We start from the raw sequence: 17,822 nt of genomic DNA, 5'->3' as shown, positions 1-17,822 counted from the left end.
GTTCCTATGTAAAAGAAGCACCCTAACCCCAGACCAAGCCCACCATTTTCCCCTTGCCATCCTAGAAGACACCTCAGAGGGCACTGCAGCCGCCTATTCGACTTCCAAGAGCTACACACCCCAAAGCTCCCCAAAGTCAGTTTCTGAGTGTCTTCAACCAAAGTTACCATTAACTCTTGCTCCTCTTTCCTGCAATGTCCTACAGTTAGTTAACAAAGACTATCCTCACAGTACAGTGAGCATTGTTATGTTCATCCCCCAGATGTGAAACTGAGGCTGGCAGAGGGGAAGTGACTCGCCTAGGGGCATATGGCCAGGAACTTTCCCTACCCTGTGCTGCCCCAACACCAAAACCTCTGACCTCCCTTCAACCACAGTCCTATCTACCCATCACCACCCCATCCTAGCACACACAGCTGTCAACCTTCACTTTGCAAACTGTAACACACTACAAAACACATGAAAACATTACTACCCTCTTACACCCCAGGAAGTCCCATCGTCCTTCTCTGTCACACATCTTCCTCTCTCTTCCAGAGTTCCCACACCCACTACACACCACTCCCTTTATTAGGTTTATAAATCTAGAAATGAAAGGGATCTCTGAAATCATCTACTTCAGGGGTGGGGCCTGGAGGCCACATGTGGCCCTCTGAATCCAAACTTCACAGAACAAATCCTTTTATTAAGGGGACTTGTTCTGTGAAACCTAGTTCAATCAATCCCTCTCATGTTAAAGATAAATAAAATGATAACCCAGAGAGGGTCTTGTCCATGATCAAAATGGTAATAAATGAACCCAGGTCCTTACCCTCCACCTCCAACTGTACCACCCTGCCTCTACTGTGCCTTTCTATCCATGTTCTCACCCCATTCTGAAGTGAGCCTCTTGGAAGTATCTTCAACTAACAAGAGATCCAAAGACAGCTGTGATGCACTGACTTGAAGGGTCCCCACCCTGGAGATGGCTGTGCTGAACAGGACAGGTCAAGGATCCAAGGTTCCATAGAGTGAGCACTCAATAAGTGTATGTTGAGTTGAATCGAGGTATGGTCTCTCCAGAGCAGTGAAGGAATGCTCCCTTTCTTCTCCCACCTCAAAAATCAAACATCTAACCAACCCCCACGGGAAGGCAGGGGCTGGTATAACAGCCAGCTCACACTGACACCTGTATATATTATAAACACGTCTACATATAATTACATATAAATATACATCTACAACAGGATGCACAGGGCCTGTGGGGTCAAATCACCACACATGCTTCACACAAAGGCACAACAAATAAGTTAGTTCCCATAATACAATCCTAAGGATTTCTGACAATGGGCAAGAGCTAGGACAGAAAGACTTTAGCAGGAGACACTTCAGTCCATAGAACCCCACCTCCACTGCAGTCCTCCTCCAGCCCTTCACCCTGACCTTGATCCTTGACCTTTGAATCTTGAAGACTGGAAGTGGAGCCCAAGATCTGGTCAGTCTTAGCAAGCTAGAAAGGCTTCAAGGACAGGCCTAGTGATGGACTGTGTGTCTGATGTCCAAGCTCAAAGAGACTCATCAATACCTTGGTCACAGGGCAATGAAATTTTTCAACTGCAGCAACTCAAGGAAGCAGGTATACCAAGTTATAGAAGGGTTTTGATCAGTGGAGGATTGATGGAATGAATTATGGCTCCCTGAGATCCAAAAGCTCCATATTCCAGAGATCTTGAAGGGGAGAGATCCAGCTCTCACATCATGGAGCCCACTCCAAGCTACTAGTCATGGTAAGGAACAGAGTAAGCCCAGGTAAAGGCTGTTGCATTGAAGGGATGCTGCCCTACCCATGATGTGCCAGACACAGAGAAGAAAGGACTTTGGCGTGTAGGACGGTTCAGCAGACTGAGAAGTTCTTGGCTCGATGCTTCTTTGCCACCAAACTTGGCAGGAAGGTCCTACGTTGGGGGTAACGCAGGGGACCTTCCGGTAGTTCCTCTGAATCTCTCCTGTAAGGAAAGGAAGTAGGTAGGTATCGAGTCAGAAAGCAACAATTGCAATAATTTCACGCAGGAGCATTTGTTCAGCATGTCACTTAAGCAATGGGGAAAAGGAACTTTGTAATACAGTCACTTTCCTCTTCTCCCCTTCCCCCCCCCATGCCCAGTCCCTATCCTTATTGTCCAGAAAGGAAACTGAGGCACGGGCTGATAAATTGAGGGTCATTCTGAGTGATATCATTTTATAATAGAATAAGTACTGGAGGGAGTGTCAAGAGACCTGGATTCTAGTCTTAGCTCAGCCCCAAAGGACTCAGGAGAGTCATAGAAAGAACTGGACTTAGAATCAGAAGCAAATGGATTCAAAACCTTCCCGTGAAACCAGCCATGTGAACATGACACTCTGTGAGCTTCGGTTTCCTCACCTGTAAAGGGGGATCATATTATGATACTTCACTTTTTTGTTGTTGTTGTTGTTTTTTAGGTAATTGAGGTTAAGTGACTTGCCCAGGGTGACAAAGCTAGTAAGCATACTTCACTTTAGAAGCCATTTCACAGCGCTGTCATGAGCCTTAAATTCAATGATGTATGTAAACTTTAAAATGTCTCTTATCATCATCATCATCATCATAGCTAACATTTCTACAGAGCTTACTATGTGTCAGGCACTGTGCAAAGCACTTTTTACAATTATTATCTCATTTAATTCTCAAAGCAACCCTGCAGGGTTGGTACTTTGATGAGCCCCATTTTACAAATTAGGAAACTGAGGCAAACAGAGGTTAACTGATTTGCCCAGGGTTACACAGCTGTTAAGTGTCTGAGGCTGGATTTGAACTCAGGTCTTCCTTCCTTTTAGGCTCAGAGCTCTAACCACTGCATCACCTTGTTGCCACATCATTATCTTTATTCTTATTATTATCACTCTTCTCACCTTATATTCAATGGAGTTTAGACAGTCTAAAGATAAGTTGATATCCTACTATCATTCTTTATGCTTATTATTCGGATTACCATCATCATAAGGCAGCTAGGTAGCACAGTGGATAGAGGGCCACCCTGTCTGCCTCAGTTTTCTCATCTGTAAAATGAGCTGGAGAAAGAAATTGTAAACCACTTCAATATCTTTGCCAAGAACTGCCCCCCAAAGAAAAGGAATCACTGAATAACAACCACAAATCGTCATCATTATCATCATCATCAACATTCTCCAACCCTGTTTCCTCATCGGTAAGATGGACTCACATTTGATCTTCAGTAAGGGGCTTACTCATTTACTCGATCCTCATTTTATACATTAAGAAACTAAGACTCACAGAGTAGTCCAGAGTCACATAGCTAGTTAGGTATGTGAGCCAGGATTCAAACCCAGGCCATCCTAATTCCGAGACCAGTGCTCAGGTCACTAGGCCGGACTCCCTCAGACAATCTGTAAGGTCCCTTCTAGCTGCGACATGCTTTGGAAAGAAGCAATTGGCTGTAGACTCCAGGTACCCTCATTTCTCTGGTCTCTTTTCTATTCTCCTTTCTAAACCCAGTTAATCTCCATTGTCCAACTGATCTCCATCCCCATTTCAAGACTTACCTGGGGGCAGAGGGATCTTGAGCAAGAGAAGATTCAGAGGCATGAGGGCTCTTCCATCGGATCCTGTTGAGCAAAGCTTTGACTTTGTTCCAATGGGATAGAGTTTTCTAAATAGAAGAAAAGGTGAGGCACGAAGACCCATTCAGCTACAGTGTAAAGATGACCATGCTCAATGAGGACCCACCCACTCAAATCTAGAACCTTACCAACATTCTAGCTCCTTAAGTCCTTTGCCCCACAGGACCTCCCATTCCTGACACTCCTTGTACAAGGGGTTTCTAATATTGACCTTCCTGCCCCAAGGCCCTCCAGTCCCCATTGGTTTGTTCCTAGCAATATGGAGCACCTACCCTGTGCCCTCGGTAGGATGGGATTGTGTGGATAGCCCCCGATGGTCCCTCCAGCAAATCTGGTGTGCTCATACTGTGCACCTCTGCCCGTCGAGGCAGGGCTGACTCTTCCACTGTGAAGAAAGGGACTTGGGTTAACCTAGGCAAGGAAGAGGAAGCCACTGGATTAATAATCAAGGTGCCTGAGAGCAGGGTGTTTGAAGCCAAAAAGACCTGCTGTGTGCCATAGAACAGAAGAATGGCAAATGAAGTTTCAGGGAACCAGGAAGAAAAAAAATGTCCGGCAAGTTGTCATTTACCTGTCTTTTCCACTGGATTCTGAAATTCCTGAAGCCCCAGCATGGAAGAGAATCGAGGGTGAAAAGGAGCAAGAACTGAGTTCTCAATCTTCTCTTCCAGGCCCTGCACCAGGGAGAGACAGAGATCTGTGACCTCATCTACGAGGGGACCCAATCCAACATTGCAGAGCCAGACAAATCCCTGCCTGCCCATCCAACGAATAACTGGCATTTATACAGCACTTGATGATTTGCACATACATTAAATCATCTGACCCCCTTAGCAACCCTATTAGGTAAGTACAAGTGGTATGATTATCCCCATTTCACAGAAAAGGTAACAGAGGCTCAATAAAATCCAGTGACTTTCCCAAGGCCACAGAGCTAATCAGTAGTAGGAGCAGGATTCGAACCCAGGACTTCCTTGACTCTGAACCTACTGCTCTTTCCAATATAACGTAGGTTCCTACCCAGAACTAGAGTTGGCCCCATTCCTGATATGCTCCTCTACCTCCCTCCCTGACATGTGCCCTGCCACACCAGGCCCCAGGGTCCTGTGGCATCCCCCATTCCCTGATTTCCTCACTCCTCACTCACAGTTGGCATCTGCTGGTACTGCTCCTGGAGCTGCAGATGAAGCTGTTGGAGCAGGGCCATTCGCTCCAGCATCAAGCACAGGTGCTCCAAGTATCGCAGCCCCTGACCTGGGAGGCAAGCCCAGGCATTGGACTCAGAGCCCACTACCTGGAGGACATAGCAGGGTGTGGTGATTAGATCGGCTTTCCTCTCCTTGGGCCCCCCCCCAGAGGAAAGCAAGCTTTCAGGGAAAGGAAGGGAGAATGTGGGTGTGGGGAGCCAAGCCTTGGATAAAAGACCCCTGCCCAACAGCATTCCCCACCCCCACACCACCACCCAACCTGAGCCAGTATCAGGATGAACCTGCGCCCCTGCCCACCCACTCTTTGGGGAGGTTGCAAACAACCCCAGCTACCTGTTGAGTCATGAAGTTATGCCAGCACCTACCAATTAGGATCAGGAAATGCCTGAGAGCGAACTCCACCCCAAGAAAGTTTCAGAGATAAGGAGGTGGGAATTAAGAAGGCTCTAGGGAGAGGGGGGTCTCCCGCATCCCCTCCTCAATTGGCAACGCTGCCCTGACATGTCCCTCTTCTGGTCTGATGGCCAGCACTCACCAGAGATTCTGCTGGGCTCAGCTGGGAGCCAACCTCTGCCTCGGTGCCGCTCCGATATCCAGTTATTTCTGGAGACACCTCAGGTCCCTGCTCATTCCGCTTCAGATACGTGGGTGTCACAGTAGACGAAGATCGAGGCCAGCGGGACCTCGCCACCACCTGCTCTAGTTTCTGGCTAGCCAGGAACCTGTCCAGGTTTGCAGGGGGTTCCATAGTGACAGGGGCCGGCTTGGGCCCCCCACCCAGCTCCAAGCTTGAAGAGTCCAGATTGAAGCCAGGAGGGGTAGTGGAAGGACTTTCCCCTCCCCCCATTTCCACCCCAGAGTCCCTTGAAGCCTGTTCCCTGGAGCCTGTCACCATGCAGTCACCATCCTGGGGCTCAGCGGAGCCTACCCTGGGCATGTCATGAACACGAAGATAAATGTTCTTAGCACCAAGCACCACACAGCCACCCAGAAGCTCCTCACAACCACCATCTGCCAAGGAAAGACAGCATCAGAGACCATACACCCTCCCACCCCCGAGATTCCTGGACCAAACAACATTCCCATGGGAAGGTGTGCCCCTAGAGGAGTGGGCGAGAGAGGAGCTGTTCAAGGCCGTATACGGAAGAAGTCAGGTGAGATCACAGCATCTCAGACCTGGAAGGGACTTGAGAGGTCACGAAGTCAAAACGATGTGTGAACAGAAGCACCTCTACAACATCTCCAACAGCTGACTGACCAGCCTCGAACAGAAGACCACCAGTAATGGGGAACTCACAACCTTTCCTTTCATTGTTCCTAGTTCCCATCCCTCTTCCATCTCTCTCTCTCTTTCTTTCTCTCTCTCATTCACACACACACACACACACACACACACACACACACACACACACACACACACACCCCTCACACATTGTTGTCCCCAATGGAATGGAAGCTCCTCGAGGGCAGGATCTGTTTTTTGTTTTGTCTTTATATTCTCATCTCCTAATCATAGTGCTTTGTTCATTTTCCACCCTTAATAAATGCTTGCTGGATCAGACTAGATTACATCAATGAACAAACACTTTTTAAGGATTTACTATCTGCAGGTCACTGTGCTAAACTCTAGGGATGCAAAGACAAAAAATGAAACAGTCCCTGCCCTCAAGGAGCTTATATTCTATTGGGGGCACCAACATGTACATATGAATATATGCAAAATAGATTCTAAATAGCTAGAAGGTGATTTGGGGCTGCTGTTCATTCATTTCTGACTCTCCATAACCCCATTTGGGGTTTTCTTGGCAAAGATACTGGAGTGGTTTGCCATTTCCTTCTCCAGCTCATTTGACAGATGAGGAAACTGAGGAAAACAGAGTTAAGTGACTTGCCCAGGGTCACACAGCTAGTAAGTGTCTGAGGCCACATTTGAACTCAAATCTTCCTGCCTCCAGGCCCTGTGTTCTATCCACCCAACCACCTCAATGCCCCAATTTGAAGGAGGGAGATGTTAGTAGCTGAGCAGATCAGGATTGTAGCTAAAGTACTTTTATCCACACGATTGAGAGCGGGAGAAAGAGAGAATGTAGAGTTCAGAGTTTTCCCTAGTGGAAGGAGAAACCCCACTGGCCTTTTCAGTCAGAGCTTTAAATCACAGGTTCTTAACCTAGGGTCCACAGATCCCCAAAGGGATCTGAGAATAGATTTCATGAACATGGATAGCCCTATCCCGATCAGCTAGAAAGTCCCTCCCCCAGATTCTCACCAGCCCTGTATAGAACTAAGGAGAAAAGGCCAGCCAGTCTTACCCTCAGGTTCATGGGTACTGATTTTAGGATCCCAGATCTCCTCACCTGAGTTCCTTTACAGAGAGCTGGCACAGTCCAGTGCACTGGCTCACAAATTTCTCTGTCTCTGGACCATTTTGTAGGACAAAGTATCCTTTGACTACCCATACTGCTTACCATGAAAAAAAAAATCATCCAAGCTAATGAGAAGACTACCACTAATTTGGGTTAGACACCACTGAGATGATGCCTGTTTTCTTAAAAAATATTTTTGTCCAGATCTATGACTGATAGCCATAGAGAACTGCCTGGGGGAATCTGAGAAGTCAGTTACTATGAGTGTGTTGGCGGCAGAATTTACACCCAGGACTTCCAACTCCAAAGCTGGCCCTCTATCCATTCACCATGCTAAGCTGTCTCTCTTTAAATTAAGAGTATACCCAGGGCAGTTAGGTGGTACAGTGGATAGAGCAGCAGCCCTGGAGTCAGAAGGACCTGAGTTCAAACCTAGCCTCAGACACTTACTAGCTGTGTGACTCTGCAGTAAATTAATCCATACTTTAAAACTTCAAAGATGTATTTATTCCCTTGAATGGACACAAATTGAAACCCCTTTATATGTAGAACTGTCTTCATGTGTTGCTGGGGCCAAAGAATTCGACTGGTGATCAACACTTAACTTGGCTGGTCCTCAGATGACAAGAGTTCCTAGTTCAAGGTCACCCGCACACCGAGATCAGGTATCAGAATATAATAATAATAAATAGCATTTATAAGAGCTAGAGAATGAAATGGTAAACCACTCCAGTATCTTTGCCAAGAAAATGGGGGTCACAAAGAGTCAGACACCGAAGAACAAAAAGCTCTTTATATAGCATTTTAAAGCTTGCAAATCACTTTATAAATATTATATCATTTTATCCCCTGCAAGGTAGGTGCTATTATTATTATCCACATTTTACAGATAAGCAAACTGAGGCACAGGTTGAGTGACCTACTCAGAGTCACGCTGCTAAGTAAGTTGTCTTAAGGTATAACTTGAATTCAGCTGTTCCTGACTTCAGGACCAGTGCTCTATCCTCTGTGATGCCTAGTGGCCATAGGATTATGCATTATAGTATAATATATGCTATAGTATACTATATAGTATGATATATATGATATCATACATATAGTATATATTATATACCTATCATATCATCATAGATTTGGAGCAGACCTTAAAGGTCACCTAGTGAAACCCCTCATTTTACAGATGAGAAAACTGAGGCTTAGAGTCACAAAATGATTTGTCCAAGGTCACATAAGTAGGAAAGGGCAGAGCTTGGCTTTGAACCCAGGTCCTGTGACCAAATCCAGCACTGCTTCTACTGCACCACACTAGACACCAAGAGAGGTTTACAATACATTTATGCATTCTAGGGAAACATAACTATAGACAAAATCTCATTACAAACATCACCTCTGGGTAAGATCAAAGCCCTGGCCCACCCCACCCCCACTCTCAATCCCCAGTATGTATACTGTACGTACAATATCCTTGAAGCCCTTACCATCACTTCTAAAATACCTTGTTAATATTTCCTTTCTTCCCTTTCGGTTTCGGAATGCTTGGTGGGCTTGGGGGCGGGGAGGGAAGGAGACAGGGTTTGCTCACCCAGGTTGGAAGGTCTGGGCTGCCAGGATGGTGAAAGGGGCACTGCAAAAGATGCTTTCTGTCCCAAGCTGTGAGGGGAGGGTGACACGAGAGCCGAACGAAAGCTCTCGCAAACCATCAAGCGCTATTATGAATGAGAGCAATTAAGACAAGTGAAGCACCCTGGAGCTCCCACCCAGCCCACATGGTCCCAAGGCCAAGGGTGGCAGCCAAGGGGGAGGGAACGTGGAGTAGCTCAGAGCACTAAGGGAGCATAAATTCCTAGTCCTGCAAAGTAAAAGAAGCCTTGCAAGAGGAGATGAGGGGTGGGTGGGTTTTTAGTCCGCAGCAGGCAGAGTTGTTTATTTTTCTAATTAACACAAAGTTAAGGTGGGGTCAGAGGAAATTCCGTTCGGAAATGTATGCTTGGGGCAGGTAAGCAGAATTTAAACTTAGAGCAGGGTTGGAGTGGATGGAGGTGGAATGTAAAGAAAAGGGGGCAGAGGGCTAGCTCCATAAATCCAGATAGGTCTAATCTGAAACCTGGGTCCACAATATGGTGGGAGTCCCGAGGCCAGGGGGTTCTGGGGCGTGGCACGGGGTTCCCCGGGAATGCGCCCTGGGCGGAGGGAAGCGCTTAATCAAGGTCCCGGGAAGGGTGCAGGGTACCAGACGTGCGCGGGGAGAAAGTCCCATCCGAAGGGAAGACAGGAGCAGGACAGATAGGATCATCAGACGTTAAATCCGGAGGTGAGGGGACCGCCCCCGCCCCCCAGCCCCAGGAGTGCTCCAGGAACTCTTCGGAGCGCAGACATCTAGAGGAGAATTCCAGCGCCTGCTCCAATTTCAGCCCCGCTTTCATCTTTGTAAGGGGCTCCTGGGGCTGGGGCAGGGGCAGGTTCGTAACTCACCCTGGCGACCAAGCGGCTGTAGGGTGAAGACCCGCCGCCTCCCCAGCATGGCCCGGCTCCGGAGCGTCTGAAGGCGCAGCTGCAGCCCTGGAGGAGGATGGAGAGCCCTGCACCGGCCAGGAGCCCCAACTCCCCTCCCAGCCCCGCAACCCGGACAGGGCGCGGCTCTGGGACACTCCTAGCCTAGGAAGGCTGGGGGAGGAGGAGTGGGGGAGAAGGTGGGGAGGAGAAGGAGGAGGCCAGGATTGGGGGAAGGAGGGCGAGGCGAATGCGCTGAGCTGCAGTGGGACTGCTGAGGTCCCCTCTGGCTTAAGGGGAGGATTGGGGACAGGTGGGGGAAATGTGAGCCCTAAGCAACTGCGGTGAGGGGGTGGGGTGGGGTACCTATGGATGAATGAACCAGAAGAGGGGAGAGGCAGGTGGACTGGGATTAAACCCTCTGGTTCTCCACTCCAGCCCTCTTGCCTTAATCCTGACTGGGAAAGGAGATAAGGACATTCAGACAGTTTGGTTTCCCACTCCCTCAGCTAGCCAGAAAGCTGAGCCCCTTACAAAGATGAAAGTGGGGCTGAAATTGGAACCCAGAAGACCAGACCCAAAGTGGGGGGTGGGAGGCAGTCTGGTAGGGGAGGAAAGCCTACCAATCACGCTCTCCTATCCACTATCTTCTCCCTGGGCCTCAGTGTCCTCAATTGTAAAACAGGAGTGCTAGGCTGTTCTGTCCACCTCTAGATTACAGTTCCAAGTTAAATATAACGGGGGAAGAGATGTGATGTACATAAAGAGAAGGAAGCCTAGAGTTCCTTGTGATTCTAGAGGAAAGGTTGTGACCTCCGGGAGGGAAGAGTGTGGTAACACATATTTCCCTCCAGCTCCAGCACTGGTGTTTGCACAAAATAGGCACTTACTAAATGACCTGAATAAATGTCTTAATGTCATTCTTCAGGGTCAGAAGACCTAGTCTCGGATCTACCCAGGTATGGCATGACCTAACACTGTAAAATGGAGACAATGATAATAGGGGCCTGTACTCCCTTAGAGGAATGTGGTAAGCATTGAGATTGATACACATATGCAAAGCATTATTCTTATTTTTAGGCCTAGTCAAAACTCCACTCTAATCCTTTTCCCCTTGGGAAATATAGATATTGGGATAGATAGATCCTAGTAAGGAGAGAGAAGAAATGTCTTTTCCAGACAGTGCTGGAATTGATCCAGTCTAAAGCCAGAAGGGCTAAAGGGGGACCAGCACCCCAGTCTGTAGCTATAAGTTAGGGGTAAAGCTACAGAGAGACCTCCCTCAAGTCCCACTTTTACTCCCTCTCCACCCATTCCCTTTCCCATTCCAAGAAGCAGATTTTTGGAGTGGGTGAGGGAGAGGAGATACCTAAGTCAAGAACAGAGTTCACTCCATCCTCTCTCAGGAAAGGGAGAAAAAAAAAGAAAATCCCTCAGAAGCAGATAAGGGAGAGAAGGGTACTGTAAGATGCCTGCCCTGAATCTGGGGAATGTGAGAATAGATTCCTAGAGGGGCCCAGCTGTCTCTGTGGTGACTATGAGGCAGGAATGTGGCCAGCCAAGAACAGGAAGCTCAGGGCCTGCAGGAATGCAGTCTCAGGCACAGGCTTTGTGTGTGCCTCAGACAGGCTTCCTCTAACCGGCCCAACCCCCTCCCTGACTTCCCCAGAAGTGAAAAAAGACCAGATTCCTCTACCCTCAATACAACCAAGGCTCCTTAGCAAGCTAAGGAAAAAGAGGAGGCATCTTCTTTGGGACCCTCAGGAGTCTGCTTGGTTGGCCTTACCCCTTAATTCACTTCCTTCTCCCAAACCAGACCCCACACCCCCAGCCCTTACTTACCTTCTTGACCTAGAAATGGTTCCTAGCAATGCCCAAATCAGAGACTTTAAGGCATGCCTGTGCTTCTTTGCTGCTTAAAGGTCAAGACCCCCTGAACATTCCAGGGACATACCTAGATCTCCCGAACTTTGCTTCACCCATCTTATCCAGCCATCCCCCAATAAACCAAGACCTAGGGGGAAGCTAGGTGGTGCGGTGGATAGAGGACCAGCCCTGGAGTCAGGAGGACCTGAGTTCAAATCCAGCCTCAGACACATAACACTTACTAGCTATGTGACCCTGGGCAAGTCACTTAACCCCATTGCCTAACAAAAACAAGACAAAACAAAAAAACAATAAACCAAGACCTAACCTTGCTCCTGCTCTGAGAACAGCAACAGAATCCATACTCCTTTGCTGGTGGAAAGGGCATGGTGGTTGGCTGTCCTGTGGCCCCATTTACAAGTCATGAGAATCTCCAGTCCCAAACTCGCTTACATAGCCGCTGATCTAGAATGCAAGCTCCTTGAGGGCAAGCTAGGTGTCAGAGTGGATAGAAATTTCCTGGCCTGGAGTCAGGATAGCTCCTCTTCCTGAGATCAAATTCAGCCTCAAACACTTATTAGCTATGTGACCTTGGACAAGTCACTTAACCCTGTTTGCCTCAGTTTCCTTAGCTGTAAAATGAGCTGGAGAAGGAAATGGCAAACCACTCCAATATCTTTGCCAAGAAAATCTCAAATGGGGTCATGGAGAGTTGGGCACTACTGGACAACAGCAACAAAGTATAGTGCAAGTGGTCAGGTTATGAAGGTCCCTAGATGCCGGCTGATGTTATATTTGAATCCTGCAGGTAATGGGGAGCTACTCTCCGTGCTATAGGAAGATCAATTCGGTAGCTGAATGGAGGATGGACTGGAGTGGGGAGAGGCCTGTGGCAGGCAGACCCGCAAGCAGGCTGTGGCAACAATCCAGGTATAAAGAGATGAGGGCCTGCACCAAAGTGGGGACAGTGTCAGAGGAGAGAAGGGGGTATATATGAAAGAAGTGAGGTAAACGAGGTTCAGGGATTTGCCCAGGGTCGCACAGCTAGTAAATGTCCAAGGTTAGATTTGAACTGAGGAAAATGAGTCTTCCCAACTCCAGGTATGGTGCTCCGTGCACTATGGCGCCACCTAGTGGCCCAAATAATTTATGCTACAGCAGCACTGGTCTTGCTGTTCCTCCTGCAGAATGCTCTGTTTCCCTACTCCCAGCTTCCAGTGGCTGCTGCCATGTGTGGAATGCTCTTCCTCCTCACCCCCACCTCCTAGCTTCCTTGACAATTTCAGCTTAAATCTCGCCTTCTGCAGGAGACCTTTCCCAGTGCCCCTCACTGCTAGTGTACTCCCTCTGAGATTACCTGCTATTTACACTGTGTCCATCTTGTCTGTACGGTCATTTGCATGTTGACTCTTTTGTTAGAACATGAGCTCCTCGTGGGCAGGCACCATGGTTTTGCCTTTCTGTGTATTCTCGTCATTTAGACAGTGCCCAGCACTTTTTTTGCTATTGTTGTGACATTTTCGGTCCCGTCCAACTCTCTGTGTTCCCACTGGGGGTTTTCTTGCCAAAGATACTAAAGTGGTTTGTCATTTTCTTAGGACTTAATAAATGCTTGTTGACTTGTGACGACATATATGATCTACTACTATAACAACTCATAAACAGAAGCACAGTCTACATAATGACTTTTGGAAGGTGCAGGGAGGGGTCCAGCCCTGTCAAATGAGACTTTAACTGAGACCTGAGGGAAACCAGAGAAGCCAGGAGGCCAAGATGAGGAGGGGCAGAGTTCCAGGCACGGGGGACAGTCTGGAAAGAAGTCTGGAGTAAAAAATACAGCATCAAGGGGCAGCTAGGTGGCATAAAGGATAGAGCCTTGGAGTCAGGAGGACCTGAGTTCGAATTTGACCTTACACACTTGATACTTAATAGCTGTGTGACCCTGGGCAAGTCACTTAATCCTGATTGCCTCACCAAAAAAGCAAAAAAAAAAAAAAATACAGCATCATGCCCAAGATCACAAGTGGGATTTGAACCTAGGTCCTCCAACCCCAGAGGACGGTGCTTAAGAGTATAAATACATCCACACATGTATACACATATACATAGATGAAAGATTATATACATATATAGATATAATCACAAATATATAGGAGAGGCAGTACTGTGTAATGGAGAGCTCCTGGATTTACGAAGACCTAGATTCAAGTCCCACTCTCATGATACATGCTGGCTGTATGACCTTGAGCAAGTCTTGAGTATATATCCATGTATGTATGTATGGATGTGTGTATATATGTATATATGTATCTATAACGTTCAATAATTTTTCAGTTGTTTCCGACTCTTCATGATCCCATTTGAGTTTTCTTGGTAACGATACAGGAATGATTTGCCATTTCCTTCTCCAGTTTAACAAACATTTATTAAAAGATTTATTACAATGTGTGACATACCCTGGATAAAAAAGACAAAAATGAAATCGTTCTTGCTCTCAAAGATCTTAAATTCCATCTGGGGAAACAGCCAATACAGAGGTGGGGTGTCTCAAGTCTTGGTGTAGTTTTAAGCTATTAAAGTTTAAGACTTTTAGGACATCCTGTATAAGTATAAACAAAATATATCCAAGATGAGTATAAGGTAATTTCTGGGGACAGGCCCCAGCAGCTAGGGGGAATCAGGAAAATCAATATGTATGAGGGTGTTGCTTGAGCTAAATTTTGAAGGAAGAGTCTTAAGAGATGGAAAAGAAGAAAGAGTATATTTCAGGAATGGAGGACACAGCCTATGTAAAGACAGAGGCAAGAAGTGAAATGCTCCTTTGAGACTCAAGGAGGGTCCCTAGCACCTTGGGTGGTGCTCCATTGGAACCCCCCAATACAGAGCTTATGGAAGAACATAGATAAAAACTGCACAGGATGGAGAGGCACAGGTGAGTGGCTATCTGTATCACTAGAGGGAATGTCCACATTAATGAGATCACAGGTCATCTGGATAGACTGTATATCTTATATTGTTCTCTACTTCATTGTCTTTTCTCCTCAAAAAGATTGTAAGCTATGTAAGGAAAGGGATCTTATCATATATTCTTTGGTATTGCTTAAAAAGCATAGACCCGGGGTGATCAATAAATGCCTAGTGAACTGGAATTAGGCCTCAAACAGCAGGTGCATTAGTCATGAGCTGATGGCATACATCCAATCTTTTTTAAGAGAAAATTTGGAAGAGGGCCTCCTTTTTCAGGAAAGGATATTTTGTTCAATCTCATTCATTGAAATCATTGTTTCATCAGTTTGGTAGCCCCACTGGTTCACCACTTGGCCTCTATCTTTAGATTCATTAAAAAAAAAAAAACCCAAACCCACAACACCTTAATGCTTTTGGAGTCTGTTGGAGAGATTATTACTCAAACTCCTTCTTGGCCCATCTAATTTAAATTGAAAGGAAGAATGGTAGGTCGACCTTAGAGTCAAGAAGACAAGAGTTGAAGTCCTGGCATTGGTATCCACTAGTTAGCTAGAAATTCAGACATCAAAAAGGAGGACTGAGTGATTTTTTTTTTTTTAATCAAGGATGGGAAGTGAAGAGAGGAAGGAATAGAAAATACGTGATATGCCACTCTAAGGCCAGCCCTGATTGATTATATTGAGGGTATACATAGAGATGGGGGGGGGCAGTCCTTAAGGGATCATCTTTGGGCTGTCCCTCTTCAAATGGATCCCAGCTTCAGTGAGGAGGATAAGGGTTGACTCTGCCTTCCCTGAAGGAAGGCTAGATCCCATAGCTGCTTTGGTGGGGACAAGAGGAGTAGTTGAGAGTGGGGTGAAAATTGCAGATAAGCCTGAAGCCTGCCTGCCTCCCCAGCAGGCTTCCTCCCTCCCTCTATATCTTCCCCTCCCCATCCCTTCACCCCTCACTGAAACAGAGCTTATGGAAGAACTTAGATAAAAACTGCACAGGATGGAGAGGCACAGGTGAGTGGCTATCTGTATCACTAGAGGAAATGTCCACATTAATGAGATCACAGGTCATCTGGATAGACTGCGTATCTTATATTGTTCTCTACTTCATTGTCTTTTCTCCTCAAAAAGATTATAAGCTACATAAGGAAAAGGATCCTATCATATATTCTTTGGTATTGCTTAAAAGGCATAGAGCTCCCCTGAGCTTCCCACATGCATGTTTTATGTTCTTGGAATGATGCTTTAAGTAATTAATTATACAGTGTGACGAGCCCTCCCCTTCCACCCTCCCCCCCTTTTTTTCTCAACCTCCTAAAACTATCCCTGTGGCCTGCCTGCTTTATTATTTCTACTTGTGGTAATGCGCAAAGTACATTGTTAAATTTCTTCTCTAACAGAGGTATTACTGTAATGTTTCAAATCTGTCCCAAAAATTTTTTAATTTTTCCTTTTTTTTCTATTTTATTTATTTGGGGGGGGCAATGGGGTTAAGTGACTTGCCCAGGGTCACACAGCTAGTAAGTGTTATGGGTCTGAGGCCAGATTTGAACTCAGGTCCTCCTGAATCCAGGGCCGGTGCTCTGTCCACTGCGCCACCTAGCTGCCCCTTTTCCCTATTTTTTACTTTTTTTTTCTTTTCAAAATTTTTAATTTTTCAAAAAGCCTTTTATCAAACTAAGTAACTGAATGATAGATGTCTTTATTTCTCCTTCTATGATGAGCATGTTAAATGTAATTGTGTTATAATCATTCCAGGATAATTCAGTTTTAAAATGCTACCTGTCTCAATTTCTGGAACAAGCCCTGGATTAGAGGCTGCTTTGACTTGTGGATAAAATGTTGGGCCTGAATTAAGGAAGATCTGGGTTCAAATTCCACCTCTAATGCTTGGAAATTTAACCTCTATCTTCCTCATCCCAGAACCTAGAGATTTATTGGCAGAAAGAGCTCCTGAACAGAACCTTTCTTCACATAGGCTGAAACAAGTTATATTTTTTAAAATCATCATTCTCCCTATTCAGAAACCTGATCTACATATTCCATCTTAATGGGGTATCTTGCCAATCTATGCTCAAATAATTGAAGTATTCCCCCACCTTTTTTTGAGGCAAACAGGGTTAAGTGACTCACTCAGGGTCATACATCTAGTAGGTGTCTGAGGACAAATTTGAACTCAGGTCCTCCTGACTCCAGTCCCAAAGCTGTATCCACTGCACCATCTAGCTGCTTCATATCTATATAAAATGGGAATGATTAAACCATTCCTGGCTGAAGTAAAAAAGCCAAATTGGATGATCTCTTGAGGTGTGGAGAGAGCCTACTTTAGTGGAAAGAGCACTGGAGGAACTGGGTTCTAATCTCACATCTACCACCAATTTTATGTCAGGTCTTTCTGGATCTCTCGGTGGTTAAAAAAATAATGAAATTGGATTAAAGTTTTTAAGACTCTAGCTCTAAAACTCTGCGATCCCTTTTTGTTCTAAGATCTGTGATACTACCTGGTACTAATGTTTTAACTTAGCTATATTTTATTTAGCTGTAACCTGGGCTTCTAAACCTGAGATAGTTTCATCTCCCTCCATATGCAAAATGAGACTTCTAACTGATGGAGGTAAAGCTGATTTGATGCCCTCTGAAGGGAAGAGGTAGTGCAAGAGTTTTTTGGAAGAAGAAAGATTCTTCAAAAGAAGGGGCAGTCATGGTTCTAGACTTTTCAGGACATTATCTTAAAGAGATGGACACGTGTGGTTCTAGACATACTCTGGGGGAGTACGGTAAAGGAAAAAAGGCTTTGGAAGCTGGAGACATGTAGAGAAAGCCAGTTTCTCAATGTGTCTCTGTTGTCCAGCTTGTGTCCCAAGAGACTTTACAGAAAAAATTTCCCTTTGAGCAAGCTCTTAGTTGGAGCTGAGATCTTATTTCTCTCCCAACCAAAGAGCTCAGTCATTCTTGTATTTTTCTGGTATATTCTAATAATTTCTCCAATTTCTGCTAGCTGTTTAGCTGGAATAAATGGGTTTACTCACTATTGACTATTTGTGATGGTCTTTTATGTAACCAGCATTTGATGGAAAAGGACCACACTGTTGGGGATAAGTTTGACAGAGACCTCCACTTTAAGAGCAACCAGGGACTTTTGTTTTGAAACCATTATACCCTTAGGCCAGCCCCATTTGGAGCAAATAGATTTCATTCTAGTCTAGTACCGCCTTCTGGACACTGGAGAACAGAATACCCAACCACAGCCCTCCTTGGGAGAAATCACAGTCTTCCTTGGAAGAGGGTACACCAGG

At 46.0% G+C, this 17,822-nt stretch overlaps 1 protein-coding gene across 1 annotated transcript; it reads right to left on the bottom strand.

Annotated features, from left to right (window-relative positions):
• Position 1: 1 nt before the first annotated feature.
• CUNH8orf58 (chromosome unknown C8orf58 homolog) lies at positions 2-9,762 on the bottom strand. The gene is made up of 7 exons (XM_027853865.1): positions 9,683-9,762; positions 5,383-5,858; positions 4,787-4,933; positions 4,211-4,313; positions 3,912-4,024; positions 3,562-3,668; positions 2-1,985 (listed from the first exon to the last, which is right to left on the bottom strand). Exons 1-7 carry the CDS (start codon positions 9,729-9,731, stop codon positions 1,874-1,876), a joined length of 1,107 nt encoding a protein of 368 aa, XP_027709666.1. The 5' UTR covers positions 9,732-9,762; the 3' UTR covers positions 2-1,873.
• Positions 9,763-17,822: the final 8,060 nt, after the last annotated feature.

This window comes from Vombatus ursinus, unplaced genomic scaffold, assembly GCF_900497805.2.
Source record: "Vombatus ursinus unplaced genomic scaffold, bare-nosed wombat genome assembly UNPS02010219.1, whole genome shotgun sequence".
NCBI classification, from domain to species: Eukaryota; Metazoa; Chordata; class Mammalia; order Diprotodontia; family Vombatidae; genus Vombatus; species Vombatus ursinus.
The sequence above is the reverse complement of the archived record's forward strand: the minus strand, read 5'-3'. Positions and strand labels throughout refer to the sequence as shown.

Coding starts and splice junctions, on each gene's coding strand:
- CUNH8orf58 (XM_027853865.1), bottom strand. CDS start 9,731: ATGCTGGGGAGGCGGCGGGTCTTCACCCTACAGCCGCTTGGTCGCCAG. Junction 5,859..9,682: donor ACAGCCGCTTGGTCGCCAGG/GTGAGTTACGAA, acceptor TTTCCTTGGCAG/ATGGTGGTTGTGAGGAGCTT. Junction 3,669..3,911: donor CATCCTACCGAGGGCACAGG/GTAGGTGCTCCA, acceptor TCTTCTATTTAG/AAAACTCTATCCCATTGGAA.